The 26,408-nt window shown below is 31.4% G+C and overlaps 1 protein-coding gene across 1 annotated transcript; it reads left to right on the forward strand.

The window, feature by feature from the left end:
* Positions 1–230: 230 nt before the first annotated feature.
* Positions 231–26,371, forward strand: LOC108905378 (ATP-binding cassette sub-family G member 4-like). Its single transcript, XM_018708209.1, has 11 exons — positions 231–584; positions 10,920–11,037; positions 17,856–18,045; positions 18,123–18,268; positions 18,323–18,446; positions 19,280–19,394; positions 19,988–20,146; positions 20,960–21,223; positions 22,073–22,173; positions 22,901–23,056; positions 25,618–26,371. Exons 1-11 carry the CDS (start codon positions 434–436, stop codon positions 26,011–26,013), a joined length of 1,920 nt encoding a protein of 639 aa, XP_018563725.1. The 5' UTR covers positions 231–433; the 3' UTR covers positions 26,014–26,371.
* The last annotated feature ends 37 nt before the right edge of the window (positions 26,372–26,408 follow it).

A 26,408-nucleotide genomic window follows, 5' to 3' on the forward strand; every position in this document is an offset into this window, starting at 1 on the left:
AACTGCCAGTTGACAATTGACCTTGTTTCATGTGTAGTAAACATATTTTGACTTTGTTCAATTGAGTCGACATTAATTTTTCTTGGGAGCAATATGAGCTGCAACATATCGCGTCCCTCTAAATCATGCCCTTGACTTTACCCCTGACCGTCCTCAACTGATGCGCAGCCGTTCACTACGCCACTGCTGCTCATATTGTGGCAAAAACGCATAATCAGTTTGAGTGAAAGTATCGTTACCCCTGCGGCGCGGCGGTCTGTCTCAAGCAAAACAAAGTAGGCTGCCAGTCATCCAGCTATCGCTGATCGCTGCACTTTCCAATCTGAATTTGGTAGTCCGTTGAGATTTTCACGTTCGTTAGTGCCGGGTGATTTACTTTACTTTTCTCCCCGTCCCATGATTTTTGGCTTTGGGAAGGTAGAACGAAGAAGCCATGGAGACCATCGCGAACGCCGAGGAACCGTTCTTGGCCTCTTCAAGGCAGCAACCCTTGAGACAGTTGAACAGAATTGCTAAAAGACCACCGGTGGATATAGAATTTCAGGATTTGACTTATTCGGTTCCTGATTCTAACTGCAAAGGGGGTGAGTTACCCACAAAAAAAAAACTGAAACAGGCTTAAGTAGTATAAGTAGTAGTATCGAGAAAAAATAAGATTAGATCTAACTTACTTTAGTATTATTTGGCTTCCATAAAAGTTAGAGGTTAAAGAAATTATTTTCTTTACTTATTTCTTCCTTTTCTTATTTTTTTAAATGCATCAATAAAATTTAAGATTTTGGGGAAGTAGAAAATGACCATAAGCTTCTTTTTTTAATCTAAAACGTAGATTTATTGTTTTTTTCTTTATAATTTAGACCAATTTGCCTTTATTCTATACCTATTGGTTGTGAGATCAAACTCTAAATGTTGCTCTGTAACTGTCATTTAATTTAGCCACTTTAGCAAAAATATGAAGTTTGACAAGACTGCATTAGAAAATCAAACTGTGAATATTCTTCTGGAATCTATTTTACCAATATTTAACAGGAATACAATTTTTGAGTAAATAAAGCAGCGTTTTTGGGAAATATTTCGTTATATTGAAACAAAAAAATATGACAAAAAACAAAAATCTGTTTATGATTGAAAATTATAAATTGATAAAGTAATTTTATTTATTTCGCATTATTTCCAACACAATTTTTGGAAAACCTGTGTAATAAATATTTGAAAAAAATAAAAGTTAGGTCTTTGTCGAATACTTTACGAAAATTTTAGTAGTTTTTATGTAGTTGGTGGTCAAACTGAAAATATTTAAAAAATTATAAAATTATAAAAACGTTACTTTTAAACGGAACACCCAGCATATAGATGAATTTTTTAACATTTATCTTTTAACAATTTCCGTTTTCTGCATTTATATTTAAATTTACCTCCTAATAAAACTAAAAAAAAGGGAGATTAGCGTTAATGGATCTAAAAATATAAAAGTTAATCTGGGTTTTTTTCGCCGTAATGATAGGTGATTTGCAAGTTTTTTTAAGTAGAACTATACAGGTTCGGAAAGTCCCCATGGTTCATCGACCGTTACCTGAGAGCGATAAAGTAAGTCATAGACATCCGTGCGATAGACAAGGATGGTTACATTGAAGACGTTTCATAATCTGAATAGTTCTAACCCGCTGCGCAGCATGTATTGCATCCAAAGGACAGCTTTTTGAACATTTCTTGTAATGTTGTATAGAGTGTTGTATAATATTTTGAAATCTCTCAAAAATATTAGGTATTGAATTTATTGTTACACATTTAGCAATGAATGGAAAATGATAAATTAAACTTATCATTAACACCCTGCATGTGCGACTTCACCTCATAAGATGACTTGTAAAAGTTTATAACTTTTACAAGTCATTTTATAAATTAACTTCAAATAAGTTGTGAATAATTAATAAAACCTAAAACGGTTCTCTTGATTTAAAACTAGTTATTATAATGTAAAGCAGCATGAAATAAATTCTTCAACTTTATAAAAAAACGTATAAAAAATAAAATAAAAATAGTGCTACAGCAAACAATGATTTTTAAATACACAAAATTTGTAGGAACCTATCTGCAGATTGTAACTAAAATCGTTTGTCCAAATTTTATTTGGTAATAAATATGTGAATTTATCAAAGCGTTTCCTATTTTCCGTGACACATCTAACGTGTATTTCATTTTCCATTTGTAAAACGATCGGCGCGTTTTCCATAATTCTGAGAGGTCGACATTTAATAAGTATGAAATTAAATTAAATTACACCCTGATGCGTGCAAATTAGAGAATCAGACTTAAAACCAAAAAGCAAACAAAACGATTGTGCCTGGAACTGCGGATATTCGCTAATTAAATTATATTGTTACCTTAAATTTTTTAGTAATCGATAAAAATGCGTTAGGTTTCCCTATACAACTCTTTTTATTTCAAAATTATGCTTAGTTACTCGATGTTATGTAAAAACAAAGTGCAAGCGCCTGTAATGTATGACTTACCACAGGACTTAATTAAAAACTAATTATTTGCAATCATCCTAATTATTTCTTATTATTTATTTCAGTTTGTTATAATTTATTTATGACTAATGATTGATGATTAATTATATAAAAATATGTAGAATAATGTCTGTAGTTACTATTAGTTTTTTTTTATATGATTGGAACATGAACTGAACTTGATACTTTTAAAACATATGCTTTTGTGTGTAAATTAAAGGCAAACAATTTTACTTTTTCTTAAAGGCATTAAGCTAATTCGAGTGTCAAAGTTAAACATTGTTCTTCCATAACAAAAATCTAGGAATGCCAAATCTAGCTAGTTTTGCTCTGACAAGATTTTTAACTTGTGGCAACTTTGTAAGTAACCAGCATTGAATTATACCAACAATATATTGTTAAACAAATTAAGTACGTTTGGTTTCACATCTCCCACAATAAACTTTTTAAAATCTTACATTCTTGACCAATTCGTGTATTATCACGGCTTTACATCCAACAACATTGCTTCTTCTGGACTGCCTCAAGGCTCTGTATTAGGACCACTGCTATTCAATGATATTACTTCTAAATAATGTTGTGATGCAGACGATTTGAAATGATTCACTTCAGTTCGCAGTAATGTCGACGTAATTAAACTTGAAAACGATTTAACATCCTTAATATCCTGGTGTGAAACAAATCACCATCCTTTTAGCATAAGAAAATGCAACCACATGAGTTTTAGTAGACAGCATATGCGTAATCCACTAATATCTAATTATTTACTTAATAACCAAAGTATACAAATGTAAAAGATCTTGGAGTCATTTTCGATACTAACTTTCTTTTGCAGATCGTGTGTCCGAATTAGTTGGATGCTGGATATAAAAAAATAACCACGAAGATAATACCTTAATTAAGACCTTCTTTAAATATTTAACAGTTGTATGAAAACAAGTACATTTGTGAGCGACTTGAAGTATGAGATATAAGTGACGAATTCTGATACGGATAAATAAATAAAATGTTTCTCACACAAACTTATTAGAGCGATTTTACGCTTGAATCGCTCGATCGTAAAAATGCTCAAATCAGTACATTTTATGCAGAAGGGGGAAATCCAACGTACCAAGCATTTCACGTAGACAAGTTCAATGCTCCTCTATTTTTGCTGTAGTAGTTGACATAAATGTATTCCTAACACAACTATTTTCAATACCGTACAAAATATTCTGCATTGTTTTGAATTAAATTTAAATTCTTAAAGTGACATTAATATTCCATTGTCACTGACAATGTAAGTTTCCTAATTTTATATATTATGATGGCATGGTGTTTTTAGTACAAAGTAGCAGTTATCCGAACTTTTGGAGAGTTTGTTAACGTTCATCAGTGACATGAAATATATGACATGCTTTGTTTGATGAAGAAATACTCGTAACAAGATAATGACTATGTTTCCTTTTACTAGTTACACACTGAATTGAAGTTGTTAAATACCTAGATGTAAATAGCGATAATTTTCCTATAACTTAGGGAAATATTACAGAAATAGTAAACAAATCACTTGTTGGTATCATTTGTTTGTATGGTAGCATTTCTTTATTTCATCTAAAAGCAGAAATTATTTAAAATACGAAATTAAATACAGATATGTACAAAAGTCTTGTTCATGTATTTATCGATGTATTTTATTCATTCATTCATTCACTCATTAGAGCTTTTTGGTCTAAATGGACTTATGACATGGACCTAGGAAACATGAGTATTTTAAATGAGATAAATATTTTCCACTTCCCAAAGAGATGTAATTATATTATCAACAGCTCGTAATTAAAATAAAAACTGCTTTCGATAATTAAGTGTTTATATTAGTAATAAATACTTATTAATAATTTTTACAGCATTGATAAACGTGACATAACTTCACTAATTAATTTTCAAAAACGTATGTATAACCATTGGAAAAACCCCACCACTTGTGATCTCTCAAGTGTTTTAATTAATATCTCATTAACTTCTTCTTAAACTTCTAGTTTAGTAGTAAATACTACACCCATAAATTATAAAAATTCTTTAGATTAGATGTTACATTAATAATTAATTTTCGAGATCTCAAAACCTTGATTTGAATCATATTCCAAATATTCCGGTTTTTACGTTTATACAGGGTATCCCACATACATAAGAACCGCACAGGGCAGGTGCATGTAGGGGTGTCCAAGATATTGTAATTTAATCAAACTTACTATATACAAAGTTTTACCCCTGACGAGTTATTAGCCACCAAAGTGGGGCCCTAAATTTCGAAAAAAATTCATATTTCTGCAACACTTTACCGCAGAAGCACCAAATTTGGTACATGATTTAGGTTTATTACTGGTCTTCTTTGACTATGATTGAAAGTTAATAGAAGCACTACAAGGTGTTCATTGGGGATGATTCACCCCTAAAATTGTACCGAACGTTTTTTCATTGACCGAATTGAAAAATAATTATACTAATTCACAGCAGAATTAAATTTTAAACAATTTTTTACTCTTGTTAAATTTTAAAAAACTTGATGGTTTTCAAGAAAAACCGTATTAACTGAAAGATTTTAACAGTGTTTATTAGAAAGTAATCGAAAAGTCAGTAGTAGGCAATTAATTTATCTTTCAAACTTATCAGTTGGTAATAAAATTATTTTATTTCAACAATTGTTTCTGATTGTTGTTGAAAAAATATCAATTATTGTTTTTATTATTTATTTGTGTTTTTTACTTGATACACTATTCGCTTATTTAAAAACTATCTAGGCACTTGTTTTCTTTTTGTAGAATTAGGAGAGAAGTGAAGTAAAATTTATTTGGCCAATTGTCAAATTTGAAAGATAAAGCTTACTACTGACTTTTTAATTATTTTCTAATGAAGGCTGTTAAAATCTTGTGTCAGTTAATACGGTTTTTCTTGAAAACCAAAAACTGTGTTAAATATAGTTTTTAACGAAAACAAAAATTAAAGGCGCTTTGGACGCCCTGTATGTTTTATTACATATTTGATTACTGCCCATGGCTTCTTAAGATAAGCAAAACTTTTTATCAAGAATAACATTTTCTCGAACAATCAACAATAAAAAAGTTTAAATGTAACTAATTAAACACTAATTAAAATTAATCACAATACATCATCCGGGAACCACGACATATAAAAATGCAGAATCATTGCATCATAACGAATCGAGTGCATATTGCAAGGTCAGCAGCTAGCATGAGCAACGGTCAGTGTGTTTTTAGTGGTAAGTATTTAATCTCACAATGTACAATTGGATTTACACATCGCTAATTGTAAATGTATCATAATACATTATACAAATGTACAAAGTACATTGGTAAAATTACTAGCCTTTCTTCAGTGTAGACTTTCAATTATAAATTTTACGTTCCTAGACAGTTAAATCAGGAAGTCCGTTTGTGCAAGTAAACCGGAACAATTTTCATCTTTACGTAACTATTTTATCAAGTACCTACTAAAAATCTTTACTATACTCCGCGGTCGAAATTATAGAGAGTGACGGGAACGAAAATCCATTGGCGTGTCTGCGTAAAAGGCAACAAGATAAAGAAAATAATGAAAAAAAGGTAATAAAACATAACATCTAATATTTTTTTTACGATTTGCTATAACAGGCACTTTGATCCATTTTAATTATTACACCATTTCAAAACGTCCCAATTTATTGTGTTTTTTTAATTTATAAATTTATTATAGCCATGGAATTAGACCCCTCGTCTACGCTTATGCTATGACGTTTCTCAGGACGGGTTAAATCAAGTCTGTTTACACCCAGTAAAAAAGCATTTCCCTATTTTTGTCTGACATTTTTTTAACATACAATAAAACAAGTGTAAAATTACTGTTTAATTAATAGTGCTCTGTTGCTTCATTTTCCGTTTCACTTTTATAAAAACAAGTACTAATATACATACAAAATGACACAATATTTTGACCCAGGTTTTTAAAGTTCAAATAAGACGATTTAATTAAACCTATCCATATGCAAATGTGCTTCCTTTAAATTTAGAGGATTTCAAAACATTCCAAATAACTCTCAAACGCTTTGTCGATTTAAGAGAAATTTGGTATGTTAATACTGAAGTTAGTACCTGTGTATATGTCTCCTTGTGATGTAGGATTTGCCATCTTACAAATGAGAAAATATCCCTTCTATATTTTTTGTATTCTGAAAGTTTTTAGCCTAATTTATCATCAACACTACATTGCTATATAAATAATGCCTTGTGAAGTTCGGAAACTTGTAAATGAATGTTCTGTCACGACAATTGTCTGAAAGCACCATTTTTAGTAACAAATCAGTAAAAAAAAACATACTGTGTACCTACGTACTGCTCCTAAATTAACACTTTTAATGAGATATGTTTCTGTTGTGGTAATTATAAAGTAGCTTGATTAAACCGAGTAAAAAACTTCCAAAGGAGCATTTATCAACATGCAAAATCTGTCATAATTGTGCTAAATACCACATATATGACCTTTATATGTTATTGTTAACTTAAAAATTATTGAAATTATGAGACACAATCAAAGAAATTTATGGAGAATTTATAAATGTAGGGAGAATCATTTTCCAGTCCACCTTGTTTATACATTTATTTATTTATTTGTTTCATGGTGTTTTTAGAATATGTTCTATTCTTCCTTTCATGTTCTTAGAATTATTGTTCTGTTATTAAAAACTTTGGAAAAAGAATGAAAAATTTGTAAACGGCCGATTAATTTGATAAAATAAATCATTGTCATGTTTTTTTCTATTAGTGTTTTTTTATTTATATCCGAATTCAGCAGTTTTATACTATTAATTTGATAAGTCTGTGAGCCTTGTTTTTTTTCTTAAAATGTTTTTTTCGGCTTTATCCCTTCAATTTGATACTCAGTTGTTTTTCAGCTCATATATTCTGATTCGGCAGAACATACTTTGCTCCGTTCAAATATTTTAAAAGGAAAATAGTAACTTGCAATAAAAAGAGACAATTTTGTACATCAGAATCTTGAAGTTATGTAATTATTTATAATTTTTTCGTTTTAATTACACTAACGTCTTGAGGATACGAGTTATTAAAAAATAACAACTTAATTAGGAGGTACTAGAAAATTGCAAAGTAATTATTAATCTTTTATTAACAGAGTATTCCGATTATTAAAAAAATGCTAATTACTTGAGCAAATATCTCAGAACTTAGGTAATCATCTTCACGTTGATAAAACTTCAACCAACAACGTCTTTAGAAATAAAATTGTTATAAAGGAATAAAACAAACAGAAAAATAAGAAAGGTTAGTTGAAAAAAAATACCTTTAAGGCAATGATATTTGAAGATTCAATTTTTCGTGTGACTGCCCATAAAATAATAACAAAAGAGTTATCTTTTCACCATTATTTATTAATTTAATGAGTTTAATTCCTTGCTCAATCGCGGAAATCTCCTTAGAAACCTTTGCTAAATGTTATCATAGTTATATTCCCGGAATTTGTTATTTCTGAGCAATTTTTCCATCAAAACTGGAAAACAGTTCAAATCGATTAAAATAGGGTAATAAATACGTTTTAATGTTAAAACGGCAGTGAATAAAATCAAAATCTAGGTAAAAATCAAGTCTTATGTAATTTTATTCAACCACATACTCCTTGAAAGAGTTTTTATTAATATGAATATTCTTAACTAGGCACTTGCATAAATACAAAAAATTTGGGAGATCAGGTAATTTTTTTAAATATGGCATCGTTACTATAATGTTTTGAAATAAAATTTTACACCAAAACAATAATTTTTTATGAAAATAATTTTGCCTGATCAAAACTCTCACACTGAGGAAAGCATACGTATAGAAAATATAAAATATACATCGCTATAAAAAAGAAAATTTCTTGCGATTTTAAAGTAATATATAAAAAATACTCAAATAACAATACCACGAATACTAAGTGAGATATCACTAAATTTCTCCATTACCGCAAAAGTCAAAAGTTCGGTTATTTTCTGAATAGATTCACATTTAAAACTACTTATGTACCTTTAGCACGTTCGTTTTCCTTTGTTAGTAAATGATAAAATAAGTGAATGAATTAAAATAGTTTCTTACTGTGGGTTTTCTTGAACAACTATACCTACAAGATTTATTAACTAACATTTATCGTTTGTTAATTTTATTCTGGTGGTTTTTAACTGACTTCATAGAATAAATTATTGAAGTGTTCATAAAGAACCGATGCTAATAAATTTATTTTTATGGCAAAAATCTGCAAGTATATCTATACGAAAATGTCTGTTAAGTGACATTAAAAAATATTTTCGGATTTATTATCATATTTTGTCTAAAAACTGGTTATAGTAATGGCTATTTTTAAAAATTTCAATTTGAAATTCATATTTCAACTAAGCAAATTGCTGTCATTAAAGTTAAGTGTTTCCTAATAGGCAATCAAATATATTGACTAAAGATTGAATTGAGTTGTCTGTATAGTCGGATTGGCCAAGCCCGCTGATTCGTGATTGCGACAAGTCAGAGGATTCGTTTCGTAGAGTTTCTACCAGAGGTCTAAGATTTCCGGTAAAATTTGATTGAGAAAAATTGGAAAAAAAAAATTGCAAAATTGAAATTTTATTACAGTTTATGACTTGAGAGATTCTTGTCACTCTGCTTCACCATATAAATATTATTATATATTAAAGAAAATATTTTAAAAAGAAAGTCATCAAATTATTTCCCCTATCGACAAAAGATACATATTTTGAATATATTCACGATAACGAAGAGCATCTTTCTCTGGAATCAGAAGATTAAGAAGCATCAGATATGTACTCAGATTAGACATAGACTTTGATTATTGAATTAATAAGGAGCTTTCAAAATTATGACAAAATCGTGTGTCTGTAAATGATTCTGGGAATGGCTCGTTGTTCGAATAAATTGAGATATATTTTGGTTTATAATAGGGAATAAAGTGAACGGATTTATTTGGCAACATTCTCAGTAAACTCTGGTGCATCTCCGCCTCTGGTTGGCAGAGTTGTATACCAATACGGTCAATTTTTACATTGAATTAATTATATTAAAGACCAATTTTCGTCAGCCTAAGTCAAACATGGATGGTGGTACATCATTTTTTAAGCCTCAACACCCTGAATCTTGAAAACCATTCTTCTTAAAGTCTTCGTGATGGCTTTCTCGTCTAAAATGGCCATAGGAATAACTCATGAAGTTATGTCGTAGATTTTGAAAAAACACTATACAGGGTGATCCATTAATGGTACGGAGCGGCTGTATATAGAAAACTAGACAGGCTACGATTATGGGGTAAGAAATTTATTAACAAATATGGCCAAAAGAAGTTGATTTAAAATATTTTCAAGTTTATAATTTTACCGCTAGAGGGTGCAACTGATAAAGTGTTACAGAAAATTGTCGTTTTTTCGAAATTTCGCTTATATAACCTAAGTTGAAAATACACTTTTTAGATACGCTGTTAAACCCTTCATAAGTTTAGTTTGAACCTTTTTTTGTTATTACCATAGCAACGCCAGTATGACGGACGCTATCTTGAAATTTTTAAATTGTCATAACTTCTAAATTCCTAAATCGATTTATTATTTATTTGTTTTTTACTTACAATATTCGCTTCTTTAAAAACTATCTAGGTACTTGTTTTATTTTTGTAGAATTATGAGAAAAATGAAGTAAAATTTATTTGGCAAATTGTCAAATTTGAAAGATAAAGCCTACTACTGACTATTTGATTATTCTCTAATGAACACTGTTACAATCTTATGTCAGTTAATACGTTTTTTTTTTTGAAAACCATACAGTTTTTTTAAATTTAACAAGAGTAAAAAAAAGTCTATTTTTCAATTCGGTCAATGAAAAAAAAGTTCGGTACAATTTTAGGGGTGAGTCATCCCCAATGAACACCTTGTAGTGCTTTGATTAACTTTAAATCATAGTCAAAGAAGACCAGTAATAAACCTAAATCATGTACCAAATTTGGTTCTTCTGCGATAAAGTGTTGTAGAGATATTAATTTTTTCGAAATTTAGGACCCCACTTTGGGGGGTGTACCCTTGTATATAGTGGTAAGTGTGGTCAAATTACAAAATTTTGGACACCCCTACATGCACCTGCCCTGTGTCGGTTCTTATGCGGGACAACCTGTATATTTCCCAGCTTTGTTATAGTCTGATTTAAAATAAAAACAATACCAATAGGAGTTTGAATTATACACCGTTGATCCGGTTGCTATGCAATACGGGAACGAAATTTTGGCTTTGCTTTTATAACCGGGATGTTTTTTTATAAAAAAAATCCGACCTCCGTTGAATCCGTTTTTAAATGAATCGAGTTTATCTACACATCTTTGTTTTTGTTTTAGGATGGAGGCAACTTCTGAAATCTGTAAATGGAACTTTTAGGTCCGGCGAATTGACGGCTATAATGGGACCTTCGGGTGCTGGTAAATCTACTCTTCTAAATATACTAGCAGGATACGTGTAAGTTTTTTTGTAATTCGTAATTTTCCGTATGCGAAATGTTGTTTTTCTAAATCAATTAAATATAGTAGTAGGTTTTTTACCTGTACCTAAACCCAGCCTTGCGTGAAAGGAATATTTGTTACTAGTAAATACTAAAAAAAGTGTTTATACTCTTAAATTAATGGCGTTGGGTACTAATTGAAAATTATAGAAATTAAACGCGCACACGTATGAAAGACAAATGGTTCTATAAAATACGAGGAAACCGAAAAAATAATTGAGCGCTATGAGAATAGTATAGGGTCGGAAAGTACCGATGGTCCATCTGCCGTTACGAGAGAGCGATAAAGTAAGTCATAGAAATCCGTACGATAGAGAAAGATGGCTATAATGAAGGCGTCTAATAGTCACCGCCCATTTCGCCCTTCCACAAATAAGAAGTGGATCTTATTTGTGGAAGGACGAAACGGGCGGTGACTATGAGACGCCTTCATTATAGCCATCCTTCTCTATCGCATGGATTTCTATGTCTTACTTTATCGCTCTCACGTAACGGCAGATGGACCATCGGTACTTTCCGAACCTGTATATTGTGTAGTAAAAGTAATACATACATTCTCGGAATGCAAATTATTGCATTGAGTCCAGGAATGTGCTTTTCCAACGAGATTGAAGGCATTTACGTTATGATCAAATCAAATTACTCCATGTTGAGAACAACACTTATTGTTAGTACAAAGGAAGACATTGATATATCAAGATATTTGCAATTACGTGTTTTCCTGTATCGTCAAGGTGGCAACTATAAACAAAGAAATCAAAAGTTTTGTCAAATAATCAATTTGAAACGTTTATTACTCAAGCACCAGATAATATACAGGGTGTTTCAAAAATGTGTTACCAAACTTGAGGGGGTTATAGAATATATTGCGGAAGAAATGTAATGTTATTAAGTTGACCCTAAAAGGCTTCGATATTTATGTAATTTTTATTAACGATAACGCAAAAATAATAAACTTATAATTGTTCAAAACAGTTTGTGGTAGGTTGTTCATTAGTTCGATGCAAAACCTCTTCCTCAATGTCCATTGTCCGTGCAACTTGCTTCGCCATAAATGAGATGAAGATTTTTCGATTGGCTCATTTTAATAACAGAAGCAAAATTTCGTGGCAAACAAATGTGAAACATTCAATTAAGTCCGACCATTTATTACAGCGACTAGCTTAGATGCGAGCAATAGAGCTTTTATCACGCAGTTGTGGATAAATTTTTACCAATATGGTGTGTTGGACATGCAGTTGATAAACACTTATCACAAGGGATAAACGTGTTTATTTTGTTTCAGATCATTTTTTGCGTTATCCTTAGTAAAAATTACTTAAATATCAAAGTTTTTTGACGTCAACGAGATAAGATATGCCAACGTTTCTGGGCAAAAATTGCTCCAGGGCCAAAACAGCTCATTTCCGACTATGCGATAATTTTCTACCACTTTTCCTCTATATCCCCTTCAAGTTTAGCAACACCTTCTTGAAACACTCTGTATATTTAATGGATAAGGTACGTTTAGATGCGAAAATTTAAAAATATCTAGTTATTAGTTTTTCCTTAAATTGCTTCAACATTTTGTGTTGCCGGTGCACGTCGCAGTGATCAATCAATATGAATTATATTTGAATCATGTAGATGATTTAGGATCAAAGCTTTTGATTAAAATATCGGATAATAAAAAGAAAAAACCGAGATCATTTGTGATAAATGGATCTTCATAGAAAATATGTTGCATGCCACCTAGAAAATTTTGAAAGTCGCCGCTTTTTCTTTAAATATTCAAATGGGAAGGGTCTGCAACCTTTCCCAAGTAGTAGGAATACATCAGTTTGGTACAATGCCTGAAATTGTCGCGAAACTTTTAATTTTGCCAAATGCAGATAAATACGCAGGACATTGTTTCCATTTTTGTTAATGCTGGGGTAGATTTAATCGTAATTAAAAAGACTTGGGGGATGGAAATCTTCAAATGTTGCCGAAGGATATGTAGAGGAATCTTTTACAAATAAACTAGACATAACAGATAAAATATACTTTTCGAGTAAAGTTTACTCATTGTTTAATAGTTGTACAAACTACAGCATAACTATAAATATAAACAAATTGTTATAATAAACGTTAATAACTATGTGGAATTCGTTCAGTAAATGTTGTATTTACTAAATAATGCATTTTTGATGTGAGTGTTTGCCTAGGTTTATTTTAGTGCTGTCATTGAAGCTGAAAATCAGCTGTAACCTCCGAATTCTTTGAAACTGCATGGATTTGCATGAAAATTTAGAATAAGGCTCATCTTAGGCTCAAGTTCAAAAGTGACATAAGCCCGATTGACGCTTTTTGTTTTTTAGGAGTAAAAACTACCCCTAAGTGAAAAAAATTGAAAAAATTAAGTTTTAAGCATTTTATTGAAAAAAATCTTGTTCAAGCACAAAGATTAAATAATGTTCCACGTTCTCGAAGATGTTTTATGATACATTTGACCTTTTCGACCCTTTATTTAACCTTTAAAAACTACCCCTATGCAAAAAATAATGAAAAAAATTACTTTTTAAAGATTTGGAATGATTAAATCGTGCAATTATTTAAAATAAAAGTTACCTTATAGCTAATAAAAGAATTTTTCATAGTTTCAGAGTAAATAAGGCAATTTTTTTTGAGTAATGAAAAATACGTTTTCAACTTTTACCGTACATTATTAAAAAAATACGAATTCTAAACCGGTCTAATTTCAGGATCGTATGAAAAACACTAAAACAAAACTAATTGTAAAGGGTCTACGATTAATTTTAATTCTGATGGAAAGGTACAGCGTTTACTGCTCATTTTTCCTTAAAAATATGAGCAACCCATCTGTTTTTGAGGATAACTCCTTCAATTTTGTTCTAATTAACTTTTATAAGTGCTCATTTTGAAGGTATTTTTGAGTACTACAAAAAACTCAAGGAGCGTTATACACGTAAAATTAATCCTTTTTCCGTTATTTGACGTTGAATACATCGATTCGAGTATTCCCCCCAAAACAAGTCCCCTTCCACTAACCATATTTCGCTTTGTATAGGAAGTACAACACTTTTAAAAAACAATTTTCTTTGTTTATTTATAAGCTACATTTGTGTTCATTTAACTTTTTTTAATAAAATGCGTAGTTTTTGAGTTATTCGCGAAAAATACTTTGAAAACGTGTTTTTTTCACTCAAAATTTTCAATCGTGGATAACTAAAAAACTATCGATTTCTCGAAAAAAATCCTCCAATATTATTTGCTCAAAATTTGATTCTCTATCGATTTCCATTATTTTTGAAAAAAACAATTTCTACCCCCGAGAAGGGGTGTCAACCCCCAACAGGGTGGAAGCGTCAATCGGCGCTGTCACTAATGTTCATTGACCTTTTCTCTAACTATCTGCCAAATGAAAAGCTTCGATGACTGTACTATTTATGAGTATTTCCTGTATAAAACATAAACCATGGTACGGGAAAGTTTGCTGATGGTTGCATTTTTGAACGACTGGAGATCTTCAAACGTTATTATATTCTTTCCAAAAATACCTTGTAGGACTACTGTTGATAAAGTCGTAGTGAATAGAAACAGTCTGATATTAAATGTTAATCTAAGTTTGCAACTTTAATAGAACATTTTGAAGCTTCTCGTAAACTTCTTTATATAGCTGCTGTGACGACAGTCACTAAAGTTTACCTACTGATTTTCTTTGAGCGTGACATTTCGATATCTGTACCAATTATGGGTGATAACAAAATTACGAGACATGTTAGCATTGTGCTTGTGCATTAAATAATTACGTTTTTGTAGCAATCATCACCGTCAATTCGTCCTTGACAATGTAAGTGTAACAGCTGTTGCTTAATAATTACCAGTAAAGGAGTTTATGGTAAATTAACGTTTTTCACAATGTAGTTGGTATTTCAAAACGAGTTACGTAATATTTAATCATAGGAAAGAATGCCCCTACCGATACTTCGGGAACGTAAACACTTTCAGTTCGCCTCAGGATACGCTTTCTTCCAATGTTAATTGGATATTCTGCAATACCAGTTGGCTAATAGAACCGCAACTTTCTTTATGCTGTTTGTGGGCAGCAGCGTACGAAAATCTTTACTATATTAAATTAATAATTTTGGTATTATTAAGAACGAAACTAGAAATAGTTCTGTTGAAGATAGAAAATAAGCTATTGCCAAGAACGTAATTGTCGGGTACATAGATCAAAGAAAGATTGCAACTTATTTAAAAAAAAAGTGTTCTCAAAAATTGGAGATCATTGTAATATTTGTGACAACTTACATGTATTCTGAAAAAAAAATGGCAAAAGGTAGATTCATTCAACTAATATAAATTTATTTCTGAGCCGCTTTCGAGGTTGAAAAAACGGGTTTATTTAAATATTTCTCTTGGGCTGATGTAATTAGCTAAAATTAATATAATTCACATATAAATCTGTCAGCCAGTGTCGGAGATACCGGGTGGCTTTATCATTAAGAACTTCGAACTGAGATTTCGACGCCTCTGACTATTTTGAAAATTGCATAAGTGTAAGTTTATTAAAAAAAAGTTAAAAAAGTTGGAACCTGACATATTTATTTAAATATCTGTGAATATGTTTGACCTAGATTGATGAAACTTAGGCAAATGAATTAAATATGAATGAATAACACAATACAAAATATGTATAAATTTTCCAACCAGTATGACCACCAATGAATGGTTTGGTGATAGTTTGAAAATCTCGCGTGAAGGCTGATTTCCTAGTCAGACTTTGTGATTTGTTGCCCAGGAACAGCAATTTGTAAATGCATATGCTCCGGACAATAGACCTTTTTAGTAGTGACGTCACATACGCCAAATAATAGATGACAATAGGCTTTTTTTCGCGACTGAATATTGGTGAATATCCGACTGATAGTTACTATTTCTATCTCTTTTGATCTTAGTTGTCAGATGGTAGTTTAAACCTCTTGACCCACTCACACTACACATACTACAACATACGATTTCACTCGCGAAAAAAGCCTAATGTGCACTATGGGGTTGTCTATTGTTTGGCATATGTGACGTCACTACTAAAAAGGTCCGTTGGAGATTGTTGCAGAAACAAACCTTATATCACATCGTCGTGGAGCGTATATTGTCCTGATAAGTAAATCTTTTAACATTTGCACAAAAAGAACTCCAGTACATCTGTAATAAGCACACATTTACAAGGCTGCAGAAACGTAAGAACGTCCTAAATTAGTATGCTAATTTTAATGGTAAACAATTAACACGATTTGTTGACATTAACAATGTTTAATTTTGCAATAAATTAAAAATATGTTTTCCAGAAGCCAACGCCTTTAGATTCACTAATAAGTAATTAAAAGATGTAGAAAAGCCATTTGAATTTAAAAGTTTAAGAAATTAATTTTATTTCTTCATATTTAATATAATGTTTCTTAACGCAATTTCTGAAGTTCTAGTGATACAATATACCTGGTTTATGAATGCTGCCAAGTGAAATGGAACTGGTTTTATATGGAAATAAATTGGGTTAATATATTGTTTATTTGCATAAATATGATCAATTATTAAAATTTACAAACGTAAAGCAGGTGCTCACACATATTATTGTATTGCCAATACTTTATTTGGAAATTAAATATTTATATTAATATATTCCAAGAAATAAGAAACTCGTATTATGTAATAATACGAAAATTTAATTTTCTTTAAATATACTTGTATATTCTATTATTACTTATCGTATGTTTACTTTATTGTGGTTCTTCGATACGAAAAAAAATATAAAATCAATTCAATAAATAAACATAACCTTAATTTTAGTTTCTTAATAAAGAAAATCCCAAACGACTAAAAATTTAATTTCAGTATTATGGTTTAAAATTGCATTATTTAAAAAATATTACAAATAGTTGATAAATATCAGTTCAAAGCTAGTCCCAATATTATATTTATAAAAAAAGGTCAAGGAAAGCTTTTGCTGAAATAAGTAAAATTTGCATTTTAAAACAACTTTCGCCTTGACTGTCCCATTGTTTATATTTTTATGCGACTTCCTGTCACATATTTTACTCATTATATCAAGCTGTGTTATCTCCTTTATGATTCCTTATAACATCACTTCCATTATTCATGTTTTTGTACGGAAATATTTTGATTCTTTTACTAAGGTGATGATTCTAAACTAAACAAAATTTTCCTTTATTTGTTGTTTCATATTAGAAGTAACGTGATACAACAAATTAATTGAGGAATATTTCTGAATAAAAAAACATTATTAAAAACGCATCTACAAACGATTTGTTTATCATATTAAAGTATTTCGAGTGTCTAGAAATTATTTACAGAAGTGATTCAACTTTTCCACTTTCAATTGCTCAGGAGTAGTTCATTAAGTTTGGGTAGTTTCTCTTGACATTTATATGCCTAATTACTTTTCTGAAATAAGAAGAATATACAGATAAAATCTATAGACGTAACCTTACAACGGAAAATTTAGACAATGTAAAATCAAGCTTAAATATACGAGTATTTGGCAACTGTTATAACTTATAAGGATTAAAAAAATTAAGATGTCCGTAGCATAAATATTCCACACCAATTTAAATATTTTCGTTATAATTTCTAACTACATGAATCACATTTTTGATTATAGTAAATGTTTCTTCGTATAACTTACTTCGAATGCTAGTTATTTATTATTATAAAACGTAAAGTCACACAAAGTCAAAGAACTTCGATTTCTAATACTGTAAATGTTTCATTTCAGTACTACCGGAGTGAAAGGGAGCATAAAAATAAACAAGAGACCTAGGGAAATGAAGCTATTCAATAAACTGTCCTCTTATATTATGCAAGAGGATCTGGTTCAACCCAGATTAAGCGTCAGAGAATCCATGGTGATCGCCGCCAAGTTGAAACTAAGTTCAACTATAAGCATAAAAGAAAAAATGGCAGTGGTGAGTTGGTCTTTGCGTGTACTATTTATTCTCCAATAGGTTTTGACAGATCTTAATTTAACATGTAACACTCTTAGATAGATGAAGTCATAAATCTGTTGGGTCTGGAGAAATGTTTGGATACAAGGACCGAATATCTATCAGGGGGCCAAAGGAGAAGGCTGACGGTAGCTCTGGAGTTGGTGAACAATCCTCCGGTTATATTTTTAGATGAACCAACAACGTAAGCTGGATATTTAGTGGACGAACATGTAATTATTTTTTGGATGTTTTCCAGGGGCTTGGATAATGTAGCCATCAAACAGTGTATAGAACTATTAGAGAAAATAACTCGATTGGACAGAACAGTAATATGTACGATTCATCAGCCACCTGCGTCTTTGTTTCAAAATTTTGATCAGGTAAGCCTAATAAGAGAAAATAAATTATCTTCAGCTAAAGCACTCAATAATAAAATTAGCGTACTTTGCTTAGTTGGTGAAAAGGATTTACTAAACATAACAAAGCAAAATTATTATCTGTATTTATTATTCGAAGTTAGATTAGAATTATTTCACTACAAAGGTAACAATTTGTATTACATGAATGATTAATGTATATAGTTAGATAATGCGTCGCCACTTTCTCTAATTTAAATTTACTCACTTTGTGTATAAATGATTTAGTAACTGTTGTTATTGTACTTCGTTTCAATATGTTCCAAGTCTATAAATATGTTTTTGAATTTGCGTATGGTGTTAATAGATACAGGAAGTAACGCAACAACGTGTTGTGACACACAAATTTTAGTTTGAACAAAAATATGTTTTTCTTAAGTAAATACAATAATTCACATTTTGTCAAGCATAGACAGTAATTGAAGTATTTTTGTGACAAATAGATGAATACTAATTAAAGACCCAAACACAAATATTTACAAATAAACAATGTAAATGTTGATATCGACTTTGGATTGAGTTAAAATAAGTTTATTAGGATGACTTGCATTACTAGGTGTGTCAATACTCTTGATGTCTAAGTTTAAAAGCTATTTAAAGCACAAATTTAAGTTTGTTATTATACAGGGTGAAACAAATTGAATGAACAGTAAACGCCGTCATACAGACTGAATCGGGGTTCGAGAAAAATTCGAAATAAATTTGTTTTCAGTGTCTTACTTCCAAATATACAAAGTGGCCATATAGTTTAAATAATTTATCAAACATGAATTTTTAAGGAATGAAATTTGCTTTAGGTGTATGTAATGGCGAATGGATACTGCGTGTACAACGGTTCACCTAATCAATTGGTCCAGTTTATGTCAGGTGCTGATTTCATATGTCCCCCTACATCCACACCGGCCGATTACAGTAAGTAGGCCATGATATTTATTTAGCCATGCCCATATACAGGCCTGGTCAAACTAAACGTGGAGATAGTATAAATGTATACGCGCATGCGTGAAAGCGCCGCACAAACACAGCTTCACTGGGCGACTGGGCCATAAATTTCAGTTGTTGACAAATTGCCTAGCAATGCAGTGCAGCAATGCGGAATTATTTTATTGTTGATTATTTTTATTTAATAACTTTTTTAACCTAAACTAACAACCTTTCCTCATCCTTTCCTGGCAAAGATATGTTCATACCTTCCCGTTGGTTCTTGGCGAGCAGTAATATATTTTAATGAAAATGGAAATATTTTTTGATATGTCATATCCCAAATTTACCATCAATATAATAAAATTGTTTAAGGACATAAATAATTAAAATATGTTTTTGGCCAAATGAACATATAATAGAAATTTTCTACACATTATATACAAATTAATATTATTTTTACCTTTAGCAGAAAACTTTTTTAGGGACGCCTATGAAACTCATTAAATTTTATTGCTAGGCGTTTTTATACATGTTCAACTGACTTTGGAAAGACTGTACATAAAATATATTTTTTTTTTCAGTAATAGAGTTAGTTCAGTCAAACCCAGACAATATTAACATCCTTCAAACACATATTCAAAACGGAAAATGCAATATGAAGGAGAGAAAAACAACTACAAAGAATTTCGTGAACGATACGTTTGAATTATACGAAATATACCAAGACACAACGCAAGCAGGTAAATAATTATCTTGGGTATTTTTCGACAGTAAGTCATTAAATAACAGGAATTAATTTATAACATTTGTAAAATCCGAGCCTTGCAGATATTCTTTCAAAAGTCCGAACAATGTTCTAATGGTGCTGAGTTTGAAAAGTACATAATATGGATATTGCAAACATGCCTATTGTTTGAGCATCAGTAAGGGCAGTTGGTGTTGCTGTTGAGGTAACAGTACTATATTTTTGAGTAATATTCCGGGAATTTCAGTCATATATCGTGACCTAAAGTTTATTATAGTATTTTGAATCGTTAAAAATCTACCTTTAGCAAATTTCATTGACTATATTGTTTTTTTTTGATAGAGATATGGATAAAATTATATATTAAAAAATCATTACTTGCTGCTCTGTATCTCAAAAACAAAATGCCCATCACTTGTAAGAAGAATTGTTTCATTTCGATGTTCTATCACCTCCTAAATATTTTTGCACCCATTTCCTGTACGTAGATTGACACTGCTAAACATTTATTAGTGTGACTTTCCCAACAGGCCTACTACCTGATTTTTTTCGGCATCGTGACAAGATATGACAAGTCAAGACTTGTCTATAGCTTGAAGGAATACTTGTAGGGTTGTCAGAGGTTTTTTTGTAAAAAGCATCCTCATGTCTACGGACAGGTTGTTTGGGTGCGTGCAAAGCAGAGAGATATGTAAGAACATGTCAAATAAGTCAAAACAATGTCTGTAAACGCTTTCATAACAATATTATTAAGTAATTCCTGTTCTGTAATGACTTCTGTACATATATCTATAAATTATTTTCTTAGGAAGCACGCAGCAAGATATAATCTTCCAAACCTCATTCTGGACCCAATTTAATATACTGTTGTGTAGAATGCTGCTTCAGATGAGAAGAAACCGATCGATGCTTAACATTCAGTTCTTTCACCATCTCATATCTGGACTGTTGATAGGCGGAATTTTTTTGGGAACTGGAAACGACGCGAGTCAGTCGATGTCAGTATTTAAGTACTGCATCAGCGTGAACGTATTCTTCATGTACACCTACGTCATGGCTCCTGTCCTACTATGTAAGGAGAAGAACTAGGCTATAAAAGTTATTCTGTTAATATCATAATTCATCATATTGTTGATAAAGATTATAACATACTGTGTTGATTGTTTAAAAGGAAACACAACCTAATGGGCGGTACACAATTTTTTCCATTGTATTACAGTCTTTGAAAATATTGAACAGTTGTAAGTTGAACAAAATAACAGAGTCGATTTTATTTAATTATCAAGACTTCCAAAACTGATTAACAATTTTGAAGGAATCTAAAACTTGATGTTTACAAAACATTACCTTTTGTGTGAGTCACTGAAGGTTGTCTTGATTTTATGTACAAGCACCTACAAAAGAATTAAACAGAACGCAGTAAGAATATTAAGCTTCCTAATTAAATTCCATCGAGCGTATTTCGAATTAGCATAACATGCGCTACTTATCTTTGTTGTGCAATACGCTGCATTTTTTCCAGTTCAAGATATCACGAAACGTCGTAACTGATAGTCAACAAAATAATTGTATAATTGTAAGCATGATAAGACATTAATGAATTATGCAAATTCTAGCAATTATTTAGGAAGGCTACATGCATTTATCTCTAATAAATTATTGTCACTATACTTCCAGTGGTGGTAGAATGTTTTTTTACGTTGCAACCACAACTTATTTCACTTCTGATTTAATATTATTTCGAACTATTACAAGTAAAGCATTATTACTTTAAACATATACTATTATTTTAAATATGTATTAGATTTATGGTAATGTTGGTTTGTTTCCGAAAACTACATTCGCGTGTTTGTTATTTGTTGCATCAAACGTAATATATTTATATTTATACCAGAATTGATTGTATGTATACTATTTTCAGTTCCATTGGAAGTTAAATTGCTGAAAAGAGAATACTTCAATAGATGGTACAGCCTGAAAGCGTATTATATGGCTCTAAGCATAGCCAGCCTTCCTCTACTGGTAAGATTTATAAATCTACATTTGGTTTCAATCCACAAAAATAAAGTTAAAATGATACTATACTCCGCGGTAGAAATTATAGACAGTGACTCATGGCTAACTTTTGGACTAGTAAGGGGGATGAAGCGTGCCGAGAACGAAAATCCATTGGCGTGTCTGCGTAAAAGGCAACAAGATATAGAAAATATTGAAAAAAGATAATAAAACATAACATCTAATATTTTTTTACGCTTTGCTATAACCGGCACTTTGATCCATTTTAATTATTACAGCATTTTAAAACGTCCCAGTTGTGTTTTTTTAATTTATAAATTTATTATAGCCACGGAATTAGACACCTCGTCTACGCTTATGCTATGACGTTTCTCAGGACGGGTAAATCAAGTCCGTTTACACCCACTAATAAAGTATTTCCCTATTCCCTACCAAGTGCAAAATACAGAGATAGAATATAGATCGACGTTCAGTGTAATTCAGTCTATAGACGATTAGAGATTCTACCGATGTGCGTAGCGAGCGGCACAAAGATGAATAATATTGAACCGTTATAAAAATCATTTTATATTTTATACGCGTTATAGTAATAGTGTTTTTATATTATGTCTGAGTCACTCTCTATAATTTCGACCGCGGAGTATAGTTTCTGACAGATTTCTAGATAGTAAAATAAGTACATTTAAATAAAACATTTGGTGTTATAGTATTTGGACCTGTTTTTCATTTTCAGATAGTGAATGTGTTGATGTTTGCATTCATTGTTTATGTCCTGGTCGATCTACCTTGGGAGCCTGATAGATTTGCATGGTTCTGTGCTCTGGGCTTGGCATTGTCTATGTGCTCACAAGGACTTGGATATGCTATTGGGGCATCATTTGATATACTGGTACGTAAGATTGTTCATTTATCCACATTGAGACTCAACCTCAATTAATGAAACTGTATATTTGCGCATAAAAATTTTAACATTTTTCAAACTGAGACTAATGAGGTGTTTGCATCAGAAAAATATGCACTGTTGTGTCACTGAATATTACTTTACAATGAAGGTTAATGCGATTGTCTTCTAATAAGGCTGTTTATCCCCAGAGTGTAATTGTAAGACCTTCTCTTTCTCTCTCTCTTTCAAAAAATCAACGGTATTATTTCATAAATTACTTTTTATCACTAAATCGATTGTATGAATTCTGAAAGAAATAAAATAATTAGTTTAATTTTCAGTGATAAATCTAAGTAGATGTAGAATATCCTATTTTGTTTTTCGAGAAATACTGAACTGAGACACCTTTTCTACGAAGAATTTGGAGCAAATTATATTTACCACACTCCTCTCCCCATTTTGAGAGCCTCTGATTTAAAAACAGCTTCAAGGGCTTCCTTGGCAGACTTTTCTCTGCTTATATTCATATAAACTTTTTCTTTAATTTTTACATTTTTTGCAAGCCGTCATAACCCCCAATGTACTGCCTCAGCCCGAACCAGATTCAGAAGTTTTGTCTCGAAAATTTCATCTTCAATGTATTCGTTCCAAATGTATCTAATTTTTTTTAGATTTAATTACACAAAAAAAGAAAAGTTGTATGTACTTTTCATGCGACATATGTTATCTGCAGGATTTTTGCCTCCTGATCACGAATCCAGTGTCAGAATTGAACTATCACATCACAGAAATTTCCTAACCTCAAAAAACAGGTAAAAATAGCAAAAATTAATGAAAAAGTACTACAAAAAATGTTCATTTATATAGTTAAGACTCCGCACAAGGTGAATCCGTGGTCAGAATTAATGGTTCTTTTTCTAACCTCAAAAAAACGGGTCAGATATCACGAATTTTCAAACAATAACAGATTCGCGCCAAATTTGGTATACGGGGGTTTTATCGGTTGCCGATCACGGATTCGAGGTCAATTTTGCAAAATTCAAGATGGAGGATCCAAGATGGCCGATCAAATATTAAAAAAATAACAGAATCGCAGCAAATTTGGTAAACGGGGGTTTTCGGGGTCGCTGATTACGTATTCGAGGTCAGAATTGCGAAATTGTGACCTCGAATACGTGATCAGCGACCTCGAAAACCCCCTTATACCAAATTTGGCGCGAATTTGTTATTTTTTGAAAATTCGTGATATCTGACCTTAATTGACCCGTTATTTTGAGGTTAGAAAAATAACCATCAATTCTAACCGCTAATTCACATTCGGCGGGGTCTTAACTATATAAGTGAACATTTGAATATAGAAAAAAAATTTTTTTCTATTTTTCCTAGCACTTTTTCGTGAATTTTTGCTATTTTTGACCTGTTTTTGAGGTTAGAAAATTCCTGTGATGTGATAGCTCTATTCTGACACCGGATTCGTGAGCAGGAGGCAAAAATACTACGGATAACATATGTCGCATGAAAAGTACAGACTACTTTTTTTGTGAGGCTGTGTTATCGTACACTCTATGTGTCGTTAGATCCCATGAAATCCACCTAGTTATTTAAACTATTACCATCACACGTTACAATAAAACATTATTAAAGTTTTATCTCCCTCACCTGGTCATACATAATTCGATAAGTTGTTGCGGCAAAATTAAAACATTACAATTTTAATTTCATTATAACAAATTAATTCTTAAAATGCATATGAACAACCAAAACTCCAAATGACTATTATACTTTAAAAAATTACAATTACAAACGTTTCCGTTTTAGCAAAATGAAGAAAAGCAAAATATGGTCGGAATTTATTATACCTGTAACCGCAACTGTGAAAAAGCATGTCAGATGTATTTGTATGAATATCCTGAAAAAAATCAGATGGAAATTTGTTTGAATTTTCAGCACTCGAAAAACCTTGAAATAAATATGAGCACGGGATTAAAACTCTAATAATGTTTTATTGTAACGCGTGGCGGTAATAGTTTAAATAACAAGGTGGATTTCACAGGGTCTAACGATACTTAGAGTGTACGATAATTCACGAAACATAGAAATCTAAAAAAAATGGAATTAATACATTGAAGACGAATTTTTCGAGACAAAACGTCTGAATCTGAGTGGGCCGTATTGAAGGCTTGTAAAAAATGTAATAAAATTTCTAGTGTCGTATAAAAAAAACTGAAGTTGATGATGGTTCTGGAGAGACGAAACGTTACATATAAAAATTGATCATGCCATTCAATTGAGGGCAAAAAGTTGCCACAAGAAAGTGTCTTCTTTTTTCAATATCACTTCAAACAAGGCTGAAACGAAACAAAAACGGATTTCCAAAATTCCGGTTTTTTTGAAATATTTCGAAAACTAATCATGTTAGCCTTAATTCTTTAGAGGCCCTGATTATGCAACTTTGTCCTCATTTAAGCTACTTCGTATCTCTTACCGTTTCCGAGATCCCTGTAGTGAGAAGCGAATTTGCAACAGCCTGTGATTATGATTATCTTCATTTATTCATTTGTTTCTAGAACGGCTCAGTTGTGGCGCCGCATATCCTTGCTCTGCTCCTAGCCCTCGCCGTATACGGAATGGGTTACAGAGCCGGCATAGAGCCTCTGATGAAGGTGCTAATATCAACGAGCTACCTAAGATTCGGCCTGGTGGGGTTCTCTGCCACCCTCTTCAACGACCGAAAACCGATGGAGTGCTTCGAAATGTACTGTCACTACCGACGACCGGAGTTGGTTTTGATGGATATGGGAATGACCGACACCAAACCGTCCAACCAGTTCGTGATCATCATGGGCTTCATGTTCTTCTTCAGATTGTTGTCTTATTTGTTGCTGAAATATACCATGACGTCTGAGTTGAGGAACACCATCGCTCATTATGCCACTAAGATTGTTCGACAGAAAGAACCTTAGGTGGTGTCACAACAAGGTACTCGAATCGCGAAAAGTGGGAAATTGTGACAGAAACTATTCCAAAATAGTTCGTCCAGTGTTTGTTTTCCCTTTCATTTATTTGAATTGCCACTATGCAATAGAGTTGTTTTTTTATTATATTTATTTATTTTGTTATGTTATGCACGTACTTCATCCAATAATATGTTCTTACATGAAAATTGTAAGTTAATAATTAGGTAATTAGCTACTTAGTGTACTAGTTGAATAATTTCTAGTACGTTTCTTCTCAATGGTGTACAAATGTATTTAATTTTCCTACATAGATGGTATGCATTTTAAATGTTGTCAATAAAGCATTTTTTAGAAATATTCTTAATTACTTCAAGTAGTTTTTAACTTTTCGTTATAAGTAG

This window comes from Anoplophora glabripennis, unplaced genomic scaffold (genome assembly GCF_000390285.2).
Source record: "Anoplophora glabripennis isolate ALB-LARVAE unplaced genomic scaffold, Agla_2.0 scaffold42, whole genome shotgun sequence".
In the NCBI taxonomy this organism is placed as follows: Eukaryota; Metazoa; Arthropoda; class Insecta; order Coleoptera; family Cerambycidae; genus Anoplophora; species Anoplophora glabripennis.